We start from the raw sequence: 26416 nt of genomic DNA on the forward strand, positions 1-26416 counted from the left end.
TCTCAATGTGAGTGTGTGTGATCGTAGTAAACTGGGGATGAGAAATACTACAATAATACACTACCCTGGTTATGACTAAGGACAATAGGCCATGGACACACACACACACACACACACACACACACACACACACACACACACACACACATACACACACACACACACACACACACACACACACACACACACACACACACACACACACACACACACACACACACACACACACACACACACACACACACACACACACACACACACTAGCAGTTTCAGTTATACTGATCAGACCCCTATCAGTCATCAGATTTTGTGCTCCCAGCCATCTGATGCCACCATGCTTAGATTAATAGAAGAAAAACTGGATGATATAAACGTATAAGTGTGTATCTGTGTGTTGAAGAGCAGATGCATTCACTAAAGTTGAAATCACACAGTGTTATATGCAATCAGTTTTGACCTCTCTTTGTGTGTGTCCAAATCTTTTTTAGTGAACTGAAGCACAGCATGGCTGAGGCTTGGATGACTGATTACAAACGCACATACACAAATCCAGCACAGTAAGGCAATCTGAATACACAAGCAAATAAAGCGCTTCCATCTATTCTTCCATCTCTCTTGTACTGTAACTGTTTTTCAACTTTGTTCAGCATAGCGAACACAAAGGAATGGGAAGGCAAAAGAACAAACAAACAAATAAAATCTATAGCATTTTTTCTTTTACAGAGCACACTGAGACCTGTGTAAAAATGGCTACAATCAAAAATGAGGCACTTTTATAAAAAAACTTTGTATTTAGATAGATAGATAGATAGATAGATAGATAGATAGATAGATAGATAGATAGATAGATAGATAGATAGATAGATAGATAGATAGATAGATAGATAGATAGATAGATAGAGATTTATTCTCAGTAATATTATGTTTGCTATATATTTTTCATCTATTTAACATCTCTCTTACAATAATTTAAAGTTTGTGGTAGAGGAAAAAAGGAATATCATTGGCTCCTTGTTGGCAGTGGCCGTTCATAAGTGGTTGAAGGACACGTCCATTTCAGTGATCTCTGGCGGTGATGACCGTCTTTTGGCACAAATTTTGTTTTGGTTGAACCAATGACAGCTAATGAGAGTAAATGTTGTTATGAGGCAAGGGCAGTTAAGCGTCCACTGCTGAGGGATGTGGGCAATCGCACCGTTTTTCAGATCACATCAGGTGCACACACAGACAAACGCATTCACGCAGGAAGGACAAGTGCTGACTGGACTGAATGCAGGAGCACATTAACAATCTGCAAAAAGAAAAAGAGAGAGATACTCGGTTAGGCACCGTAAAACTTTTTCTTTCTTTCTTTTAAATCTCAGTAGTAGAATACTGCTTGTTGAGGACCCATAATTACAATCAATGACCTTACATAACATTTACAAATATAATGTCCACTGCAGATGAGCGATAAATAAATGAATAAAAATACACATATGCTACTACCATTATATACTACCATTCAAAAGTGTGGGGTCAGTAAGATTTTTGTTTTGAGAAATTAATTTTATTCAGCAAGGATGCACTGATCAAAAACTGACAGTAAAGACAATTATAATACAACAAAATATTTCTATTTCTCTTTCTATTCATCAGAGAATCCTGATTTTTTTTTTCATGTTTTCCACAAAAATATTAAAGGAGAACTCCGGTCAATTTTAACATTGAGCTCAATTTTTAGTAAATTTGGAGTGCTGTCAATACAGAGAACAACGACAAAAATCGGTGTTGCCTACACTGTGTTATCCTATTTAAAAAATGTGCACCCTGTTGACTTGAATGGGGCAAGTTTTAAACCTGCTTTTATTTCTCTTATCATCCTTGATGTGTCATACAAGTGCCCAGCCATGTTAGATGATTCCTTCAGAGTGAACACGAGTGAATCTGACTGCAGTAGATGTGAAAGATATTAATAAAAATTATGTTATATCAGCCAGCGCAAATACCTGTAGTATTTAGTTCCTGTTTTCGGTGGAAGTCCAAAGTAGTCGATTGTCGAGTTCACGCGCGTGATCATAGTAACTAAACCTATGCGCGTGAACTCGACAATCGACTACTTTGGACTTCGACCGAAAACAGGAACTAAATACAGGTATTTGCGCTGGCTGATATAACATCATTAGGGCCCAAGCCTTGAAAAGGCGAAGGCCCTATTGTTTTTCTAAGGATTATTCTTCTTCTTCTTCTTTATTATTAGGGCCCAAGCCTTGAAAAGGCGAAGGCCCTATTGTTTTTCTTGGGATTATTATTTATTCTTCTTCTTCTTCTTTATTATTATTATATTACTACCTTTTGGTCACTTTTGGGGGCCTTAACGTGCTCAAAAACTCTTGAAACTTTGCACAAATGTCAGAACCTGCGGCCATCAGGGCCCGACTGAAGCTGGGACCTGGGCGTGGCAGGGGGGCTCGCCAGCGCCCCCTGGAATGGGATTCAAAAACATGTCCATATATCAAACACGCTTGCATGAAATAATATGAAACTCGGTACACATATAGATCTCATCGGGCCGAACAACTTTCGTGCTCTAAGTTTTACGCCAGTCCAACAGGAAGTCGGTTATTATGGGCTGTATGGAAACGCATGTTCTGGCATTTGAAACACTTCTCCTAGAGAATTCATCGGATGACCACGAAACTCGGTGTGCATGAAGCCAAGACATGGAGGATGATAAATTGCGAGGGGATTTTTGATATCTCGTTAGGGCCCAAGCCTTGAAAAGGCGAAGGCCCTATTGTTTTTCTTAGGATTATTATTTATTCTTCTTCTTCTTCTTCTTCTTTATTATTATTATTATTTTACTACCTTTTGGGCACTTTTGGGGGCCTTATCGTGCTCAAAAACTCTTGAAACTTTGCACAAATGTCAGAACCCGTGGCCATCAGGGCCCGACTGAAGCTGGTACCCGGGCGTGGCAGGGGGGCTCGGCAGCGCCCCCTGGAATGGGATTCAAAAACATGTCCATATATCAAACACGCTTGCATGTAATAATATGAAACTCGGTACACATATAGATCTCATCGGGCCGAACAACTTTCGTGCTCTAAGTTTTACGCCAGTCCAACAGGAAGTCGGCTATTCTGGGCTGTATGGAAACGCATGTTCTGGCATTTGAAACACTTCTCCCAGAGAATTCATCCGATGACCACGAAACTCGGTGTGCATGAAGTCAAGACATGGAGGATGCTAAATTGCGGACGGATTTTTGATATCTCGAACGGTTTGGCCGTGGCGAGGAAACGAATTTATGATTAAAAAAGGATGCATAAAGTGTGTTATAACTTAGTTATAGTTTTACCTACAGTTACAAAACTCAGCGTGTATATTGATCTTATCAAGGCGAACAACTTTCTAATTTACAGTCATTAGCTCCGACCAACAGAAAGTCAGATATTGTGGTTTGAATGTGAATTGTGTCTCTCTCTGTCTCTCTGCCATTCTGTGTGTGTGTGTCTGTCTGTGTGGGGTGGGGAGGGGAGGGGGGATCTGTGTATGTGTGTGTGTGTGTGTGAGGAGGGGGGCTAGTTTAGTTTAACCCTTTCTCTGCTGTGTGCAAAATCTCGGGCACTTTTGGGGCCCTTAACGTGCTCGAAAACTCTTGAAATTTTGCACACAGGTCAGAATCCGCGGCCATCAGGGCCAGGCTGAAGCTGGTACCCGGGTGTGGCAGGGGGGCTCGACAGCGCCCCCTGGAATGGGATTCAAACACTTGTCCGTATATCAAACACGCTTGCATGTAATAATATGAAACTCGGTACACATTTAGATCTCATCGGGCCGAACAACTTTCGTGCTCTAAGTTTTACGCCAGCCCAACAGGAAGTCGGCTATTGTGGGTGGTATGAAAACGCATGCCCCTGGAATTTAAAACACTCTTTCTAGAAAATTCATCCAATCGCAACCAAACTCGGTCAGCCTGACGACAAGACATTGAGGATACTAAATTGCTGACGGATTTTTGATATCTCGAACAGTTTGGCCGTGGCGAGGAAACGAAATTATGGCGAGAAAAGAGAAACACAATCTGTTATAACGTCTTCATACATTTATTGATCTTGATGAAACTTCAGTAGCGTGTTTGTTGTAAGAGAGCGATCACATGGATGTAACTAATGTGAGTCCCCCCCCTTTTCTGTGTGTGTTTGGAGGGGAGCAGAAAGACTCACACTGATACAAGCTCTAAAGGAGACTTCTTCTCGACAGTCAAAGCGGGGTTACGTTATTGCCCGTCGTGCACAGGAACCCGAAAGGCAACGGGGTGGCGGCTTTTTATATATATATACATATATATATATATATATATATATAAATAAATATAGCTGCAAGCAGCGATGGAGGGCCCAAGCCGGTGGCAGCGCCAGCCCGGTGCCTTTAGTGTAACTAAAGGCACCAGGGTGGCGGTGCCACCGGCTTGGGCCCGTAATCGCTGCTTGCAGCTATATTTATTTATATATATATATTTAGGGCCCAAGCCTTGAAAAGGCGAAGGCCCTATTGTTTTCCAAAGGATTATTAGGGCCCAAGCCTTGAAAAGGCGAAGGCCCTATTGTTTTCCAAAGGATTATTATTAGGGCCCAAGCCTTGAAAGGGCGAAGGCCCTATTGTTTTCCTTCGGATTATTCTTCTTTATTATTTATTATTTATTATTATTATTATATTACTACCTTTTGGGCACTTTTGGGGGCCTTAACGTGCTCAAAAACTCTTGAAACTTTGCACAAATGTCAGAACCCGCGGCCATTAGAGCCGGACTGAAGCTGGGACCCGGGCGTGGCAGGGGGGCTCGACAGCGCCCCCTGGAACGCGGTCCGAAAACTTGGTCCATAAATCAAACACGCTTGCGTGTAATAATATGAAACTCGGTACACTTATAGATCTCATCGGTTCATATATCCTTCGTGCTCTGACTTTTTACCCCAGCCCAACAGGAAGTCGGCTATTTGGCGTAGTTTAAAAAACACATGCAATGGAATTTAAAATACTCCTCCTAGACGATTCAACCAATCACCACGAAACTCGGTGTGCATGAAGTCAAGACATGGAGGATGAAAAATTGCGAGGGGATTTTTGATATCTCGAACGGTTTGGCCGTGGCGAGGAAACGAATTTATGGCGAATATTGGAAACAGGAAGTGTGTTATAACATCCTCATACATTAATTGATCTTGATGAAACTTCAGCAGTGTGTTCGCTGTAAGAGGCCGATCACATGGATGTGACTATTGTGAGTCAAAGTTATAGCGCCACCAACTGGCAGCAGGAAGTGTGTCACTTTCAAAATGCTTTGAATTCACCCTCTTATTTTTACCCGATTTGCTTCAAACTTTATGTGTATAATGTAAACACACGGCAGATGTAGACCTGTGAAAGAATTATTGATATCTTAAATACTGTTGCCATGGCAACGCTTTAAACTGTTATATTCTTTTTGGGTGCATTTGAGGCTCTTAACATGCTTCAAATTGCATGAAACTCAACATGCATATCAGATTTATTAGGTACTAGGTATGTGTGAAGTTTCAGAAACGGGCGCGGTGGAGGGGCTCAGTAGCGCCACCTTTAGTCAAAAATGGGGTATTAGTTTTACCTACAGTAACAAAAATCGGTATCTATATTTATCTCCCCGAGCCGGACAACTTTCTAATTTACAGTCATTAGCTCCGACCAACAGGAAGTCAGATATTTTGGTTTGAATGTGATTTGATGGGAATTTTGCCAGTCTCTCTCAGTGTCTGTGTGTGTGAGAGAGGAGGGGGGCTTTATTTTAACCCTTTCTCTGCTGTGTGGGACTTCTCGGGCACTTTTGGGGCCCTTAACGTGCTCGAAAACTCTTGAAACTTTGCACACAGGTCAGAACCTGCGGCCATCAGGGCTGGGCTGAAGCTGGTACCCGGGCGTGGCAGGGGAGCTCAACAGCGCCCCCTTGAACGTGGTCCGAAAAACTTGGTCCATATATCAAACACGTTTGCATGTAATAATATGAAACTCGGTACACATATAGATTTAATCGGGCCGAACAACTTTCGTGCTCTAAGTTTTACGCCAGTCCAACAGGAAGTCGGCTATTATGGGCTGTATGAAAATGCATGCCCCTGGAATTTGATATACTCTTATATAAAATTATCCTATCGCCAGCAAACTCGGTCAGCATGAAGTCAAGACATTGAGGACGGTAAATTGCGGACGGATTTTTGATATCTCGAACGGTTTGGCCGTGGCGAGGAAACGAAGTTATGGCGAGAAAAGAAAAACACATTGTGTTATAACGTCTTCATACATTTATTGATCTTGATGAAACTTCAGCAGTGTGTTTGTTGTAAGAGGGCGATCACATGGATGTGACTATTGTGAGTCAAAGTTATAGCGCCACCAACTGGCAGCAGGAAGTGTGTTACTTTCAAGATACTTTTGACTAAAGTGGGTGGGTTATTTTTACCTACAGTCACAAAACTCGGTATGTAAATTGTGCTTATCGATCCGGACAACTTTCTCATTTACAGTCATTAGCTCCGACCAACAGGAAGTCAGATATTTTGGTTTGAATGTGGTTTTGTCTCTCTCTGACAGAGTTCCCCCTGCCATTCTCTGTGTGTGTGTGTGTGTGTGTGTGTGTGTGTGTGTGTGTGTGTGTGTGTGTGTGTGTGTGTGTGTGTGTGTGTGTGTGTGTGTGTGTGGGGAGGGAGGGAGGGCACACACACAGACAGCCCCCCCCCCTTTTCTGTGTGTGTTTGGAGGGGAGCAGAAAGACTCACACTGATGCAAGCTCTAAAGCAGACTTCTTCTCGACAGTCAAAGCGGGGTTACGTTATTGCCCGTCGTGCACAGGAACCCGAAAGGCAACGGGGTGGCGGCTTTTTATATATATATATATATATATATATATATATATATATATATATATATATATATATATATATATATATATATATATATAAATAAATATAGCTGCAAGCAGCGATGGAGGGCCCAAGCCGGTGGCAGCGCCAGCCCGGTGCCTTTAGTGTAACTAAAGGCACCAGGGTGGCGGTGCCACCGGCTTGGGCCCGTAATCGCTGCTTGCAGCTATATTTATTATTATTTTACTACCTTTTGGGCACTTTTGGGGGCCTTAACGTGCTCAAAAACTCTTGAAACTTTGCACAAATGTCAGAACCCGCGGCCATCAGGGCCCGACTGAAGCTGGGACCCGGGCGTGGCAGGGGGGCTCGCCAGCGCCCCCTGGAATGGGATTCAAAAACATGTCCATATCTCAAACACGCTTGCATGTAATAATATGAAACTCGATACACATATAGATCTCATCGGGCCGAACAACTTTCGTGCTCTAAGTTTTACGCCAGTCCAACAGGAAGTCGGTTATTATGGGTTGTATGGAAACGCATGTTCTGGCATTTGAAACACTTGTCCTAGAGAATTCATCGGATGACCACGAAACTCGGTGTGCATGAAGTCAAGACATGGAGGATGATAAATTGCGAGGGGATTTTTGATATCTCGAACGGTTTGGCCGTGGCGAGGAAACAAATTTATGGCGAATATTGGAAACAGGAAGTGTGTTATAACATCCTCATACATTAACTGATCTTGATGAAACTTCAGCAGTGTGTTCGCTGTAAGAGGCCCATCACATGGATGTGACTATTGTGAGTCAAAGTTATAGCGCCACCAACTGGCAGCAGGAAGTGTGTCACTTTCAAAATGCTTTGAAATCACCCTCTTATTTTTACCCAATTTGCTTCAAACTTCATCTGTATAATGTAAACACACGGCAGATGTAGACCTGTGAAAGGATTATTGATATCTTAAATACTGTTGCCATGGCAACGCTTTAAACTTTTATATTCTTTTTGGGTGCATTTGAGGCTCTTAACATGCATCAAATTGCATGAAACTCAACATGCATATCAGATTTATTAGGTACTAGGCATGTGTGAAGTTTCAGAAACGGGCGCGGTGGAGGGGCTCAGTAGCGCCACCTTTAGTCAAAAATGGGGTATTAGTTTTACCTACAGTAACAAAAATCAGTATTTATATTTATCTCCCCGAGCCGGACAACTTTCTAATTTACAGTCATTAGCTCCGACCAACAGGAAGTCAGATATTTTGGTTTGAATGTGATTTGATGGGAATTTTGCCAGTCTCTCTCAGTGTCTGTATGTGTGAGAGAGGAGGGGGGCTTTATTTTAACCCTTTCTCTGCTGTGTGGGACTTCTCGGGCACTTTTGGGGACCTTAACGTGCTCGAAAACTCTTGAAACTTTGCACACAGGTCAGAACCTGCGGCCATCAGGGCTGGGCTGAAGCTGGTACCCGGGCGTGGCAGGGGAGCTCAACAGCGCCCCCTTGAACGTGGTCCGAAAAACTTGGTCCATATATCAAACACGTTTGCATGTAATAATATGAAACTCGGTACACATATAGATTTAATCGGGCCGAACAACTTTCGTGCTCTAAGTTTTACGCCAGTCCAACAGGAAGTCGGCTATTATGGGCTGTATGAAAATGCATGCCCCTGGAATTTGATATACTCGTCCAAGAAAAATTATCCTATCGCCACCAAACTCGGTCAGCATGAAGTAAAGACATTGAGGACGCTAAATTGCGGATGGATTTTTGATATCTCGAACGGTTTGGCCGTGGCGAGGAAACGAAGTTATGGCGAGAAAAGAAAAACACAATGTGTTATAACGTCTTCATACATTTATTGATCTTGATGAAACTTCAGCAGTGTGTTTGTTGTAAGAGGGCGATCACATGGATGTGACTATTGTGAGTCAAAGTTATAGCGCCACCAACTGGCAGCAGGAAGTGTGTTACTTTCAAGATACTTTTGACTAAAGTGGGGGGGTTATTTTTACCTACAGTCACAAAACTCGGTCTGTATATTGTGCTTATCGATCCGGACATCTTTCTCATTTACAGTCATTAGCTCCGACCAACAGGAAGTCAGATATTTTGGTTTGAATGTGGTTTTGTCTCTCTCTGACAGAGTTCCCCCTGCCATTCTCTGTGTGTGTGTGTGTGTGTGTGTGTGTGTGTGTGTGTGTGTGGGGAGGGAGGGAGGGAGGGAGGGCACACACACAGACAGCCCCCCCCTTTTCTGTGTGTGTTTGGAGGGGAGCAGAAAGACTCACACTGATGCAAGCTCTAAAGCAGACTTCTTCTCGACAGTCAAAGCGGGGTTACGTTATTGCCCGTCGTGCACAGGAACCCGAAAGGCAACGGGGTGGCGGCTTTTTATATATATATATATATATATATATATATATATATATAAAAATAAATATAGCTGCAAGCAGCGATGGAGGGCCCAAGCCGGTGGCAGCGCCAGCCCGGTGCCTTTAGTGTAACTAAAGGCACCAGGGTGGCGGTGCCACCGGCTTGGGCCCGTAATCGCTGCTTGCAGCTATATTTTTTATTAATATCTTTCACATCTACTGCAGTCAGATTCACTCGTGTTCACTCTGAAGGAATCACTCAACGTGGCTGGGCACTTGTATGACACATCAAGGATGATAAGACTAAGAACTGGTTAAGTTTAAAACTTGCCCCATTCAAGTCAATAGGGTGTAAATTTTAAAAAGAGGATAACACGGTGTAGGCAACACCGATTTTTGTCGTTGTTCTCTGTATTGACAGCACTCCAAATTTACTAAAAATTAAGCTCAATGTTAAAATTGACCGGAGTTCTCCTTTAAGGAGCACAACCGTTTTCAACATTGAGAATAACAAGAAATGTTTCTTGAGCTGCAAATGAGCGTATTAGAATGATTTCTGAAGGATCATGTGACACTGAAGACTGGAGTAATGATGCTGGAAATTCAGCTTTACCATCACTGGAATAAATGACATTTTAAAAGAATATTTCCAAATGTTGAATTTTTTTCTTGTATTTTTGATCAAATATATAGATAAATTAACATACAAGGTTTAAGTGTGTCATTACAGTACCAGACTACTAGATCAAAAGTTGGATGTATCTTCAGACAGGACGGGTATGTCATGTTTTTAAGATGTGTTTTACCTCAACCTTTACAAATGTAACAGCCCCTGTGAGAACAGCCTAATTGGATACTCTCAGATTCATTCTTGTCATTACTTCCAAACTAACAAACTTCCCCAGAAAGTTTTCACGTTTCAAGAGATTAATCTGTGCCATATTTTTTTATATCTGACAGTTTAAAATCTCAAGGCAGCAAACACAAAAGTGTCTGTTTTCTCAGAGTTGCCTTCAGATTTGAGGTGTCTCCTGTCTTGGTCATTGGAGGACACTGGTGCCAGCTCATACTCTAATGTTATAACAAACAGCATACCAGAGGATAACACAGTCACAGAGGCACCAAACCACTTTCAGTTTAGTCTACAGACAGGAGACAGTGAGAAAAGATTTAGATATACACATACACACACACACACACACACACACACACACACACACACACACACACACACACACACACACACACACACACACACACACACACACACGCACGCACGCACGCACACACACGCAGAAAAACACACTTGAATTTTTTTTTAAAGGAACTGAATAGACAGTAATGATAAGTGTCACTAGAAAATGATCATCACTTAGATTGTTTTATTGTGTTTACTCAAGAGTCGCTGTTCTTTCCGTTTATATTATTCTCCATTCTCAGTATAAAAGCATCATTGAACAGGTCCCATGGGATTTCCAAAAAAAATTCTTCACTGCACGTTTAAAGTACTCTATTTTTGTACTTTTTACTGCCAGCTTTGCAATGTGTGCATTTACACATATTACCGGTGCCCCCACCCACCCACACACACACACACACACACACACACACACACACACACACTGTCTGTCTATGCACAAATAGGCCAGACAGGGTCACAGACAAAGATGTAGTGCAGTATGTAAACGGCCAAGTGAGAGGCACCTCACACACAATCGACACACTGCAAATGCAATAGCTACACAGAGCTCACACTGCAAACATTTCTCCCTGTGAAGTCAATGATTCCACCCTAAACTGCACTGAAATTCTCAGGAAACTGTGCTAGAATGACTGTCTTTGAGAATTCAGGAATTTTTTTTAACTTTTAACTATAATTCCATTGTAAGAGGTTAACGTTGAAGTTTCAAGAAGATCTCATATTTTATCTCACATTTTACAAAGTACCAGGTCTACAACCTCCATTAAGTGACACCATTAAGAGCTTTTTCAAGGGCTAATTCTTAAACTATTACCTCAATCCTAAATGTGTGTCTTGCATCATACAAAATATTATTAATCATTACTTACCCCTTAGACTAAGCATGACATTATTTAAATCCGGTAAAGGTCTTTAGATTCTAATATCTCACTACCACCCTGATGCCACCTAGTTATTAATAATACAATTTTAGGTAGTTCAGGAAATATAGGCATTCCTTTATAGTTACTTTTGGTGCAAGTAATTTAGAGAAAACAAGTTTGTAATTTTTTGGCGAGCAGGACGAGGTCGAGGGACGTGAGAGAACGGCAATTACAAAATTACAAAACAATTACAAAATTCAAAGTATAAGCAGCCCCTCGCGGACGACTGCTGGCTACACAAAACAGAAACAAAACACAACATGAAATCAGGCCTGTTCCTCTCGATCTTCACTGTCGTCGCTCCTCCTTTTATGCTTTCGCTCCTCCGTGAGAGATACGAGACCGGTGCGTCGCGCAGGTGTCGTTCATCATTAATCACGCCACCGGTCTCGTGCCGCTCTCTCACGTCCCTCGACCTCGTCCTGCTCGCCGCACTCTTTTACTCTGATCTGGATCACAACATCATCATGAGTAGTCAACATAGTCATGAGTCATTGCCAAAGAGAGAGAACAGACAATGATAAAAATTGTCAGCATATCAGAGTGGTTTCTGAAAAATCATGTGACACTGAAGACTGGAGTAATGAATGACTGCTGAAAATTCAGCTTTGCCATCACAGGAATAAAATACTTTTTAAAATATATTCAAACAGAAAACACTTATTTTACAATACTACTGTTTTACTGTATTTTTGAACGAATAAATACCCTCTTGTTGAGCATACGAGACTTCAAAACCAGTGAAACAAATCTTACTGACCCCAGTGTGTTTAAATAAACTCTTTTATGCCGCACAGAGGCATAATTACGACGAAAAAATGCATCACACTCATGGACAGAAAACAAGATGCATAATCATTGTCAAGATGTCAATAACAGAAAATATTTCAGTGATGTACAGAAAAGACCAAAGAATATTGCTCAAACAAACATCATTGTCTCCATCAGCAATGATATTTTTTCTTTCAATAGAAATGCTCATTTGTGACATCACTAGTTATGAGCGGGGTTCTTGGACGAGCCCCACAAATTTGCTGTATATGTGTGTGAACTGGCCGACTCTCAAGAGCAATGAAATGAATCCTCCTCTCTCTCTCTCTCTCTCTCTCTCTCTCTCTCTCTCTCTCTGAGTGAGTGTTTGTGTGTGACAGTATGTGTGTGGATGGTTTGTTAACAGCAGACAGATCAATTGGCGCTGCTCTCCGTACACCCACTTGAGTTAACCATAATCTCCCTGCAGACAAGCACCTACCCACACACATACACCCTTATGCATACACATATATACATATTTCTTTATATGTATTGTTTTTGCTTAACATAAATAGAAATATTTCCTCTGTCCTTCATTTCTTGTTGTCTTATCAGTTGAGTGTCTAGACTGAAAATGAAAATCTTAGGATTTCAAAAGGTGAATTCATTGGCTTATTGTCTATCACGGTATGGCACAAGCACAAGTTCTAAAATCCTCCTGGATAACTTAATTATGGACATTATTTATTTATGTACTAGAACAGTAACAGAACATTACTAGAATATTTACACATTTACAACTGGGCTTTAAAAACCTGTCAGTAATTTTAAAATAAGCCTGACCCCTGCTGAAAACTCACGCATTGCTGGTCACCGGCATAAGGTATGTTTTTTGCATGCAGGGACCAGCATGGGATGCTGGTTGCTGGTTTGCTGGGAAGCGGATGTGCTGGTGGACCAGCTATACCAGCTAAGTTTAGCTTGAGAACTGCATGGTCCACCAGCTAGAACAGCACTATACCAGCTCTAACCAGCATAAACCAGCCTGGACCAACTTGGAATTCATGCTAAATTTTTCAGCAGGGAAGTCCTTGATTAGCTGGTTGAGATGTTCAATAAGGTAAAGTGTTTGGGAGAAGCAAGTGGTTGGTTGAGGGCCTGTGACTGTCACTCTAGATTTTACACCTTTGCAGACCTTGACCCTAACTTGTGTGTATACTGTATGTGTGTGATACTTTTAAAGGCTTGGAGAGGATGGGAACTGAGCTTTGGCGGACAAGCAGAGACAGAGAGAATGAAAGAGAAGCAGGGGGGAGAAAACGAACAACACTCTCATTAGTATCACTAAGGAAACGAAACGGATGAGTGTCTTCCTTTGACGTAGGACAAATCAAAAGTCCAAAATAAGCATCAAATCTTCTCACTTACACTACAAAAGCAAGGGTTAAAAAGTAATAGGCTTGAATTGGAATGGCTTAAAACTATATCCTTCAAATGGTCAAGCATGTATATTAACAGTACACTCAAAAACAACTGCATTAAGTTCAAAGGCTCAGAGTGAGTCACGAGTCACGACTGTGAATAATTCTAATAGTGTTGCCGTGCTTCAGGAAAACAAAGACATTTTCACTATAATGGCAGCAGAGATGGCTAGAATGAAATATGTGATTTTCAGTAAATAACTTCTTAAAGGCACAGTATTTAATTTTCGCAGCTAGATGTTGCGTATTCAAAACAATAACAAAGGCATAGCTTGATGTGAAGGAACATTTTGTCATCTTCATCTTCACCTCCACTGCCAATGGAAATCAGTCTGACGGGGCTTACAAATCATGCTCATGGATGAGGAAATGAAATAAAATAATTTATATCATTCTAAGGAATTAGCCGCAAGTAACGTAATGTTTAATGCTAAATTACTACTACGTCACTTTATTTGTCAAATTAAGTGGTGGTAAAGCAGAGCAGTTATAAGTGTTCAAAACAATCATATTAAAAGTACATTTGAACGTACCCACAGCATTTGCAAAAAAAGGCTTACTATTTATGTATAACACATAGGCCTACTGTATTTAATTACACTGCTATAGACCTGTTTACCAGACTTATTAAACAGTGTCTGATCCTCTTTTTATTTCTCCTCTTGTCCAAAATTCTTCTTGGGTCATTTGATTCACCAGTACGTTTACGTTTCTTGAAGTTATTTTTGGCGACAGAACCTGTAAACGATAACTAATAATTGTGGTCCATGACGACTGTGAGAAACAACAAAAGAGTGGCATGATAGACGCTACAACTACTAATTCTGCATTTTTTCATGAGCAGTAAAAGTGGAAACCGAGGATAACGTGAACATGCGACGACGCAATGAGGAGGAATGAAACTGCAAATTTCTCTGGATTTAAACAAACATTGTTGGAAACATTTGGGACAATGTATAGTAGTAGGCTACACAAGTGAACAAAATACAACACTGTGCTAATGGTTTTTGGATATTTTAATGAAAAAAATCTTCCATATTGTGCCTTTAAAGCTAATCACTTTTGTTGTATGGAAAAAGCAGCCTGGACAATCTGCTTTTCAGTCTTTTAGATGCCATGGACCCCCGAATTTGATCCTCCTCAATATCTATCAGTATCTATATATTTTTTTTAGCAAATCTACAATATATTTGGAAAATATTTGGAAAGCAGCAACATTCTTAGCCTATGTTTTTCCCCTACTCATATTACTGTATTGTTAGATGCACTATTTATTTATTTACTCGTTCATTCACTTATTTTAGTCATTTTATTTATTTAAATCTCATTATATTTATTTATTTGAATTGTTTTCAATTCTTTTTACATTTTAACACTGTTCTGTAAACCCCCCCCCCCCCCCAAAAAAAAAAAAAAAAAATAATCATATTTATAACATAAATATGTTAAAAATTTACTAGATATGTCATGAAAGTTTTCTCAGAATTCTGAAACCTTTTATTTAAATGTTGTAAAAATGATTAGCCTACATGACAAGTTTGTAATAACTAGACTATTTGTATTGAGATGCAGAATAGGCCTTTGACTAAAATTAAACTGTTCCTTTATTCAGTGGATTCTGCTTCATCAGCTCCAATTAGGTTGCAGGATCAGATGTAGACTACAAAAACCCTCTAATGCAGGTCATGTAATGAAACAAAACAACTCAAAAAAATAGAAACCAAAAGACGCAAAATCAGCACATGGAAGAAGCTTGCGAAAGGAGAGCAACGATTTGTGCTTTAACAACAAATATGCATGCAGACAAAACATACAGTTTCTAAACTTTAGCCTTATGAGAGGTGTGTTACTGGGAAAAGGTACACTGAGGACACACACACACTAATGATAATTCCACTTGGGTAATGTAATGAATCACTGCACATACACAAAAGACACACATACATTGACATGCAATAATGCTAGTGTGAGTAAATGCCCTTTCTTAGTCCACTTTAAAGGAATGTCTTCTCCTCAGGGCTGCTGATGGGTCAGCTAGATTACAGCTCCTCTGACCTACAACAACCTGCTTGTCTAGACAGCTTTGGGTTGGAGCAGATTCCCCTCTTCTTAGCACCACTGTGGTGACTGGGTTTGTATGAGGTAAAGCCTTCAGAGCGTCACTTTGAGTCACACAATACCTGCATTGACGCTCTGACTTCTTGTCTGTCTCTGTTAATCTTTCTCTCTCAATAGTCTTAACCTTACTGTCTTTCTGAGGCCATATTCTCTCTTTTAGTCTATTCTTTTGTTCTCTGGTGTCATCTTTCTTTCACCCACTAAAAACATTTCTTTGTCTTTCATACTATTAGTCTTGTCCAATATCCTGCCCTTGTTTTTGAATCACGCCCGGCCCGCTCACTTTCCACTCTGATGGTAAGTAGTTTACTTAAAGGATACTTCACCTCTGGAGAGATTAATGTGTATTTAAAATGGGTCATTTATGTAGAAGAAATGTGAATTTGGAGCCTTCTAGAGTGAGAAAAGCCAGAAAATGTATTTTTGGCTTATGCGGATGAAAGACAACAACTCCCAGAATGCACTTGCTTCGCTGCCCTAGGCGGCTACGCCTACCGGTAAGAGATCGCAGTTAAACAACAAGGCTAGGCTAGGCTATTAGTGAGTCTCCGTGAGTCTGCCCGGTATTTTGATGTTGCCCAAAATGTCCAGGATTCGGCTATTGCGTTCTACAGTCGCCATTCATTATGTTTACTGTGGCTTGTTTAGCATTCATGTAAACACTATGTCAAAAACTCGAGAGAGGAACCATTGTCAAAAAAATGTTGTCCACCACTCTTGTTCATCCAAAACAAACTACAATATAGACTCAAGGTGTTAAATACCGGAATTATCCTTTAATGCTAAAACCTGAAGTATCCCTTTAAGATGGTTTTCAGGATGCTGAACTAAATTGTACAGTCAAGGATACTACCTTACCTTGACGTTCTTTCGTTCTTAATTTAAAGTTTTGAATGACTCTAAATCTTTGTTTAGCAAATCTGATATATACAAGTTATGGAAGATCGGACACTTGGTTAAAATAATTAGTGGTGCATGCACTGCAAAACACACCCAGAACACTTTAGCATGCATTAGTATAGTATTGTGATAGCAACTTCTGCATGGGCAAGCATCACTCACTTTTTTTATACAGAAAACTTAAATTAAATCGCAGTGTGCAATTTCTGTTCCACTTGCAGCACCAAATGGAATTGCAAATAAAATGTCTGTTTATAAAACACTTCCTCCATCTGATATTGTTTGGAAAAATAGGTAATCTTGCACTCAAAACCATTGGTTGAGTCAATGTTGCCATGTTGGGCTCCTTAATCAGAGCAATGTAGGGCATTATTTTAACGATCTAAGCGCATGGTCTTAAGCGCAGAAAGCAAGTGCACTAAGGGCGTGTCCGAATCCACTTTTGCTAGTTTAACGGGAAAAAACGGTCTGCGCATGGTCTAAAAGGATTGTCCAATGAGAATATTGGGAATATTTCATATAATTTAATACACCCATTACTTCGCCCATGCCTTTAGTTTCCTTCGTTGTCGTCGAGTATCGTTCGAGAGAAAGTTACCGCATAATACATTTTCAACTAGCAGAATAGCTGTACAGAATCACGATACACAGTCTCACTTGTAGCTATGTCTTTTAACTATTATAATATTTCGAAGGGCAAAAACAGGACCTTTTAATTGGCATTCTGATTTTAATCAGCAACTGTCACTTTAGTGCGAGGCCCTGTGGAGTCACAGACGTGGTACTGTGAGTAGCATATAGCATTAGCTCCCAAGCCTGAGCTAACTCCATAAGGTTGCGCTAGGTGGGCGTGGTTTCAGATAGCCAGGCTCCTCAGCTCCGCCTCTCTGCCCATATTCTGTTATCCGGGACTGACGAGCGGTGACACGAGCCAAGATGGCGATGGCCGGCTCCGCCCACTTTAGGCTTCAAAAATGCTCTTCAGAAACCTACGGGTGACGTCACGGACACTACGTCCATATTTTTTTACAGTCTATGGTCGAAACACTTGTGAAACACTCCGAAGCTTCATTTAGCCGTAGTCACGTGACATGAGTGTTTTGAATCACACTTCGGATCAGTGTTTCGAAACATCTGCGCTTCGGGATTTCGAAAAGCTTCGGAACGCCAGTTTCGCGTCAGCCATCCCTATCTATGCCGGGACAAAGTATATGCGCGTCGTGGACCCACCTATAGGCGCACATTACTAACACATTTTTTTAATAAAATAAAAAATATTGCGCCATTGACTTTAGACCAGGTTTCAGGGTTTTTTTTTTTTTTTTTTTTTTTTTTTTAGACCAGGTTTCAGCTGGTCAATGGCGCAGTCTATTTCAGTTGCCTCAAAATAGCAACGCGCCAACAATGCGCCTGAACACACCTCGTTTCCAGACCAGCACGCCCAATGGTGCACAAATGGGTGCAAATGCATTTGCTATTTAAACAGCGTGGCAAATGATAAAAATGATAAAATGCGTTTACATTACAGGTGTATGATAGGGCCCATAGTGTTTAAACATTTTGAGAAAATCAGTTGCCTTTTTGCACAATCAATGATGATGATTTAACAGCAAAACTTTGCATACAGCAGCTTAATTAAGACATTTTGGGTGAACATTCCCAAAGTCCAGGGTTGAAAACTACTGGATAACACTGAATGAAGCCGATCATACAATCAAAAGAAGCCACTCGTCTGACTGGTCGTTTTAAGACAGCTATGCACCAGTTATGTGGTCAATGGCATGTCCTTAGTCCCAATTTAGAACTAAAATGTTTAATAAATGTTAGAAGTTAGAGCACATTCTTACAGAGTCTATATGTTACCAAGAGAGAGATAGAAGGTCAAGATGAAGAATAAAAGGAGTAAGAGAAAGAGAAAAGAGGAGAGAGATGAGTAGAAGCAGAACCACATTCAGGAACATTTTCAGCTAGACTGAAGTTAAATAGCCATAATTATCTACAATCACAGTGAGTTAAATATATATGCGGATACAGGGCTGCTCAGAGGTATCCCTTATAAACACTTAGATAAGCCACAAATATGCTATATTCTCAATCCACACACATCACAGGCACACACACGCATATGTCTGTACTCACTCACACTGCCCTTATCATGCATTCATAAACCGTAACAACACACTCAAAACCAACAACCTAAATGATCTGTGGTTAATACAACGCAAAAGCTGTCAGATTATTCTTATACTCCACCTCCACTTCACAAATGGAAACAGGCAGAGAGCAGAACTAGCCCTCTTAACAATACTTACTATTGTTCTATATCAAAAGAGAGGAGTGAGGCCCCCCAAAAAAACCTTGAAAAGCCCATTACCATCACTGTGAGTATCAGCAGGAAATATTTTGTAATTTCTAACAGAAATCCACTGAATAACAAATTAAAAATAATTACATGAGTCTTGAATGAATGTTAGAATCATGTTGATATGGAATATTGTTACTTTATAAGCATTATTATTCTGATAAGAAGATAAGGATTAAAAAAAATGCTGTGAGAGGTGATGCCACTAATCACGTTCTGTGAGAACACCATTGACAGTTTTGAGAAAACCAGAGATTAATACTTTGAAAAACTAAATGGTAACAGTATGGAAAGGCAAACATGAATTGGGCTTCAGTAACGGAGCAAATAAAGTTTATTAGTGTAGTGCTTTTACCTTTGCTGTCCTTCCTGCTGCTCTGATGAACTCTCAATTCATCCGATTTGATGAAATCAATGCTGGCATATGTGTTGATGCTGGAGGTGGTGTTTCCTCCTGCTCCACCCAATCCCCCAGTCAACCCTCCAACTACAGGAGAGAAAAATGAATGAGGACCAGAAGGTCCATCCACACTGGTTTGATTCTCCTTACTGACTAAGTCTAAATCAATGTAGTTCAGGCCTTGCTCCAGGTTTAAGGAAGATGCCTGAGCAGCAGGAAGAGTTGCCACTCCAGGGCTGGCACATTGTGGAGAGGGTGGCTGATTATTAGACCAAAGGTTGTTCTCTAATCCTTGCTGTCGTGGTCGACCACAATGTGGTGTATCAGGAAAAGGAGAAGAGGAAGCAGAGGGGGAGAGGTTGAGAGTCGGAGGTGCTATGAATGTCTCAGAGCGATGCCGCCTTCTTGCTGATGATTCCGCCCTCACTAGACGGGCACCCTGATCCACATTTGAAAAAGCTTTGGGTGAAGGATAATTCATGTTATGCTCCTGTTCCATGGAGGATGGTAGAGGTGTTTGGCCAGGTTTAGGGGACATGGATGTGTTATCTCCATCCAATCCAAATTTCATCTCAGTATAGTCTGTAAAAGGAGCAGCAGTGACATCTGTAGTTGTCAAGCCTGTCATGCTGCTCTTCCTGAGTCCCATTTCCATTTCTTGTTTTACATGAGGAGCTCTGCTGATCTCCTCTCTGACCTTTGGAGCAGGTTTAAAAGAAGAGAGAGGAGTGAGAGAAGGTGAGTTACCTAAGTCCATGTTCACATATTCAGAGGATGAAGAGATAGAGGTGGAGAGGGGTGCTGAGAAGCTCCGGGGAAGGTTGGTAGATCCACCTTGACATGGCTGTGGTCGGTGAAAGGCTCTTTGATGTCCTTGTGCCATGGAGTTCCCTGGCTCAACTGTAGTCCTCCCCTTGTTATGTCCTCTTCGCTCACCCTGATAAATAATGCTCACATACTCTCCAGGGCTCAAGGATGCAGTTGGGAGCAAAGTTTCCCTGACTCTCGGCAACGTATTGGCTTTGGACATATCCACAAAAAAGTTGGACAACTTGTCCTTTCTTGGCTGTAATTTACCCTGTTTCTGAAAACCTGGCCCACATTTCTGCTGATGATGGTGTTGGGCTGAAACTTTGGGGTGAGCTCCCCCTACCCTGTGTCCTGTGGTCAGTCTGGCTGCTCTTCCCACTCCACCAACAGACAGAGACAACGACCTGTCTTCAAGGCTTTCACTGCTAGCTGAACTAGAGGAGAAAGAGGATGAGGACAGAGAGAGTTGTCCACCACCACCTGAGCCCACAGGTGTGTCCCCTCCACAATGGTAACCAACCTTTCCTCCAGCTTCACCTCTACCCATACAAACCCTATCCAGATCATCTTCAAAACGGGTTGAGAGGGCAGTGTGTTTATATGAACGTGGCAGCGAAAAATAAGAATAGACCATCTTTGGCTGCTGTGGTTGCTGCTCTGGGTGTGATGGGGGAGTACTGCAAGCTGACCTGGCACTAATAGGTGACATGTTCATGTAGTCACTGCCTGCCCGACTCTCCATGCTGCCCCTGCTGCTCCAAATGCATCCACTCAGGCCATGCAAGTCTGGTGAACAGCTACTATTAGGAGACATCATCATGTAGCCCTCATTAATTGGTAGGCGGATTTGCTGAGGGGGTGAGACACTACTATTGGGAGTCATGGCCATGTATTCATCTCCACCCTTTGGCACTACATCTGAACCAGAAACTGATAGTGACAATGAAGCAGGAGGAGCTGTAACACCTGGCAACATGGACATGTAGCCACTCTCAATTGAGGAGTCTTCAGGTCCCCCTTTAGTACTGACACCTTTATCTGCTGAGTTTTCCTGCACCAATGATGTTGTAGCTGAACCCCCTGAGCCTCGGCGTGAAGTGAAAGACTCTCTACTTGCACTGCGTGACATCACTGCATAGTTTTCTTCATCCTCTTCTTCCTCCTCCCTGCGGTGTGGGACCAAACGCTCCTGGGTAGAGGTGGGGGGTAAGGAAGCACGCTTGCTGAGCAGCCTGCGGTCAGCCTCACACTCGCGACTAGATGAACGACGAAGAACCCTGCGTCCATGAACACGTTTGTGAGACCCTTCTCTGTGACCCATCAGAATATAACTGGCTCTACCTTCAACAAGGGCACCAGACAGCCCTGCGGCAAGCAGGGAGTGCTCTCCGGGGCTGGAGCCATACTCATCTGAGGAACCATAATCACTGGGTGATCCTGACATGGACACTCTCTGAGGAATTCGAGCATAAGTGCAGATGGGCACTGTTCCAAAGGCAGCTCCACCTAACCCACATTCTGACCCATGACCAGAGCTGGATGAGAGGCTGGGGGCTGGGGAAGGTGCAGGGTTTGGGGTGTATCGTGCTAGGCTGAGGGTAATCTTCGCTGGAGTGGGTGCTCGTGTGGGTTTAGGCCTCAGGGTTGGGGTAGTTGAGCAGGATGAACCATTGAGACTCGGACTTGTGCTGAGTGCCGTTGCTCTGCCCCCTCCATCTTCTGTACGAGCCCCAATGCTGGCTGTCCGTGACCTAGAGAATCCGTGACGTGGAGTTGGAGACGTGTTGGTGTTCGAGACTCCAGGGGTTTCCGTTCTAGCACGTCTGGAAAAACCAACCTGGGAAGGTGGTAGATTTGGGTGGTGTCGTCTAGAAGGTACACTGATAGGGTTAGAGGCAGTTCCTCCTCCACAGCTCACACCAACAGTTTGGGATTTGCTTCTTTGACGAAACTCTTCACTCAGAGCCTTCATGGCCTCAAGAAGGGTCTCATGCATGTTCTGTGCCACCACTGAATCCTCTACTTGCATCCAGAATTCTCCAGGGCCTGTCATGGCAGAACGACCCACTTCAATGAAAAAGAAGTTCTCTGAGTGGCCACAGCGTCGAACATTCATCAGCTGGAGGACCACAGCTGCAACATCAGAGTTGAGTTTGACAAAGTTGACTGTTTTGTCCGTTAAGCAAAGTCTGTAGATTCCAACTAGATTCCTGGCCTGGCCCAAACCTTTTGGCCAGACTTTAACTTGCCAGACCTCCTTAAAGGCAGGGCCAGGGGAAGGCAGTTCACAATCTCCTCCACTGCCATACTCATCAGGAGTCTTACCTACAGATACAAAATAAAAAGATAGAAACACAATATAAAAATGTAATAAACATGCCTATATTTAAATTTACTGCGCTGATTGTGTCAATAGAGACAATTTTTAGATTTAAATTTAAATATCAGATCATTTCCAATCAGAATTGTCACAAAAAAATGTATGCCCACAAGTCCAAAAATGCCCACAGCACGCTATAGTCAAAGGAAGTTTTGTGTTATTAAACCACACTCAAAAAAGTCACTTAGGCCTAATTGGTCACATCATTAAAGTTTGGAGTAGAATTGTATTAGTGGAAAAAAATATTGTTCAGAATTACAGTCGTAAAAAATCCTATATTTCACTATATTTTCACTATATTTAGAGCTAAATGTTAAGATGATGTTGCTCCTCTAACCCAATCTTCTTAAACAAATGGCATGTAAAATGACAGTTTTATTACTACTACTTCACCACATGCAAATGTGTTGTGTGTGTGTGTGTGTGTGTGTGTGTGTGTGTGTGTTTATAAGGTAATTGTGACTTTATATTTCACAATGTGACTTCATATGTTATAATGTGACTATGTCTTGCAACTGTAACTTCATTTCTTTTAATTGCGGCTTCATGACTTCAGGTCAGAACACATTTTGACTGGTTAGGTTAGTGTATAGCCTATATAAACGGTTGCGTAATAGGCTAAATATTAGTGTATACCGGTAGTATAAAACTGATTTGGCTGCTGTTTGCATGCCATTTATCTGACCAATGTAGCACATTTCGTAGCGTTCTTGTAAAAAATGGAGAAAGAGATGATCTCCGTGCAGTTGCTGGATACAAACACTACAGCCAAGTGAATCCATAGCCTTTACGGGCGCAAATTAAACCGAGGAAGGCGTAGCCTATAGAATCGCTTGCTCGGCAACTAAATGTATCCATATCATCACACTGATGGCCTACTGTTCAACTCGGTGATCGGTTCATTCGGTGGCTGGCGGGCGGAGGGGGGGTCATGTTCTACCAAAACACGAGGGAAGGGGCAAGAGGAAACCCGTATTCCAATAAACACGCACGGCTGCCGCGGCTCCCCTCCCCGGCAGAATCGCTATGACAGAAATGTAGGTTACACGTACAACATGGACAAATGTGTAGAAAAACAAAAACAGTCCTGATTCCTGAGCGCTGCAGCAGCGCTGCACAATGCGCCACTCTCGCACTACGCGCTATAGTAGTTCTGTCTAGTGATGAGAGCATTCGAATAGTAGCCTACATATCGATTCTCTCTAAACAATTACATTAAAATCAAATTATGAATGTGTCTATTCATGGATCCATTATATGGTTCTACAAAGGATGCACTGTAATCAATCTGGCCATTTTAATACCGCTTGCGTCCACATTTCCAGGTGTGGTGGCTACATTAAACAGACGGGTGGGGTAGAACGTGCATTTGAATCCAAACGGCTTTGCAAAAATAGATCCTCTGAAGCCAAGGGGTCTCCCATCATCAACACGCAAGTTGATGGGCAGGTTAAGAAACTACAACCACCAAGGTCTATGATGCTGCAGCATATATGCGAAAGATAGGTCATTCACGAATTCGACTCAAGGGTACAACATAATTTCTGACTCACATTTACACTGTAGATCCAGCATGGCCTGGTACCATTCGTTTTGGACATCCTCAGTGTCCGCGGCTATGGCAAAACTCTCCCCGCGGGTATACAGCACTATCATGTGCTTGTTCTTTGAATCTGCCCGTTTGTTGATGTTGAAGCAAGAGTCTAGGTTCACTGCTTTCTTTGGAACTGGTGATTTGCTTCGGAATTTCTTTTCGTTTTCATAATATTCTAGTCTGGCCGGGCCCTGCTCCGATGCAGCCCGGAGAACGAAAAAGCGCCGGTGCATAGATTTCTGCTTGCGGAGATAACCGCTTTTCCGCACGTCCTCGTAGCTCTGCTGCTCCATCGCCGCCTGGTTCTCCATTGCTGGGCGAGTTGCTTGTTTTTTTTTTTTAATCCACCAATGCCTGCCTAAAATCTGTGGTATGTTTTACATTCGTTCATGATAGCAGCAGTCCTCTTCTCTCTCATCATGCAATCATGAGCCCTCGAGGAGAGCCCAAATAAGCGCTTGAGATTGTTTTCCTCCTGGTCCAGCTTATAGTTGTGTGCACCCAGGCTCCACTGACAGGCGTGCACATGCGGCATGCGACGTCTGCACTAGCATGCGGTTCTGCTGTGTATCATTGCAAGCGTACCAAAATTGTTTACTGTACAGCTCTACCTCGGATGCCACCCTCTGCCTGCACGTCTGAGACTGGTAAACCCGTTAATGCCAGTGCATGGCTACACGGTGCACACAGAGCGGAACTGAGACTGCACTGATTTCAGTGTTCAGTCTGCATATGGATTCGTTAAAAGATAAACATCCTCAAGGTTTAATGAACACAATTCTTGTTCTAGATTTTCTATTCTACATTAAGGGTTTATTTTAACTGCCAGTCTGGATATGGCAATTTAGAGGGAATGCATGTCGGAATTATTTTTTAGAATAATTTTTAAAGGGAAAATATTCACATGATTCTAATTTTCACGTAGTATTGCATTTTTTAATTATTAAATGCGGAATCCCCCTCTCCACTGTCATTGGCAAGTCTCTTGCGCTAGTGCATCACACATGGTGAGGCGTTTGCGACACCTGTTGGTTGCCTTTTGCAATGTTTTTGTGTCAGTGCAATAAGGCGAAACTCATTTGACAGTTTTCACCCGTATCAAGACGAGATATTAATATTAATGCTGATGCTGATGCAAAATTTCTTTTTGCAGTTTGCTGAACTGCATGTAAATTTTCTAACTTCTATTTACAACAGGAACATGAAACAGTTAATATTTCAGCCAAAAACGATACATTTAGTAATTGGGATAGGCCTAGTTCAGTGTTTCGGTTCCCCAATATTCAATATAGGCCTAGGCCTACGAAGCGCCTCCAACAGTTGTGTATTGGGACTTAAACTGTAGGCCTAATAAATTAATGAGATCTCAAGATTTTTTTTTAACTAAGACGTTAACGTGTAAGAAAACAAAATGAATATATGTAGGCTATTGTCAAATAATTTCTTCAAGTGCAGGAAATAAAACAAAACAAAATCCAAGAAAACTTTTTTAATTGCTACATTATTTTAAAAGGGCTATACGTAGTTTTTCTTTTCCCCATTTACATAGCATAGTGTGTTGTTAAAGAACATAATGGTTGGTAACTTTCACCTAAAATCTAGGCCTACCACCCCATCTTCATCACAAGAATCCCGCATGCGCTTATCAAGCCACTCAAGCGCTTACCTAACTTCTGCGAAGAAAATCTTTAGGCTACTAGTGTCCATTCTCATAATTCTGCTTTTTTTGGCCCTAACGGGTTTTGGTCTATTTATTTTTCCTCTGTCCGCTATTACTCTATGACGCTTGGCTGTTTACGCCGTTGTTGACAGATGCGATAAACCCGCAAACCCACGAAAATGCTCTAAGTTCACATATGGCGCGGCGCGCTCAGCTTCCGGCTTCCCATATATGGGCTTGTAAATTGTAAACGTACAAAAGGCAGAACGGCTTCCGAGTGACTGAACGGAGAATCTAACAGCGGATTTTATAGATTTCAAATGTCACGGAGTTGATACAGGACAGTTTTTCACGGAACATGATCTTCTTTCTTTCTGTCTTTCTTTCTTTCTTTCTTTCTTTCTTTCTTTCTTTCTTTCTTTCTTTCTTTCTTTCTTTCTTTCTTTCCGGATCATGTTTTTCTGCACGCTTTAATTTTTCTTAGACCTAGTGGACTCCGGTACCTTGGTTGTTAATTATGAAGATTATAATGTCCATAAACGAATAAAAAAAAATACAAATTACTTTTATATAAA

The 26416-nt window shown here is 41.7% G+C and overlaps 1 protein-coding gene across 1 annotated transcript; it reads right to left on the reverse strand.

Annotated features, from left to right (window-relative positions):
* Nucleotides 1-123: 123 nt before the first annotated feature.
* LOC306995486 (insulin receptor substrate 1-B) lies at nt 124-24492 on the reverse strand (the record flags this gene model as incomplete). Its single annotated transcript, XM_079607141.1, has 3 exons — nt 124-1291; nt 19353-22532; nt 24141-24492. 3 exons carry the CDS (start codon nt 24490-24492, stop codon nt 1284-1286), a joined length of 3540 nt encoding a protein of 1179 aa, XP_079463267.1. The 3' UTR covers nt 124-1283.
* Nucleotides 24493-26416: the final 1924 nt, after the last annotated feature.

The sequence above is a fragment of the Phoxinus phoxinus genome, assembly GCF_949152265.1.
Source record: "Phoxinus phoxinus genome assembly, chromosome: 3".
NCBI lineage: Eukaryota > Metazoa > Chordata > Actinopteri > Cypriniformes > Leuciscidae > Phoxinus > Phoxinus phoxinus.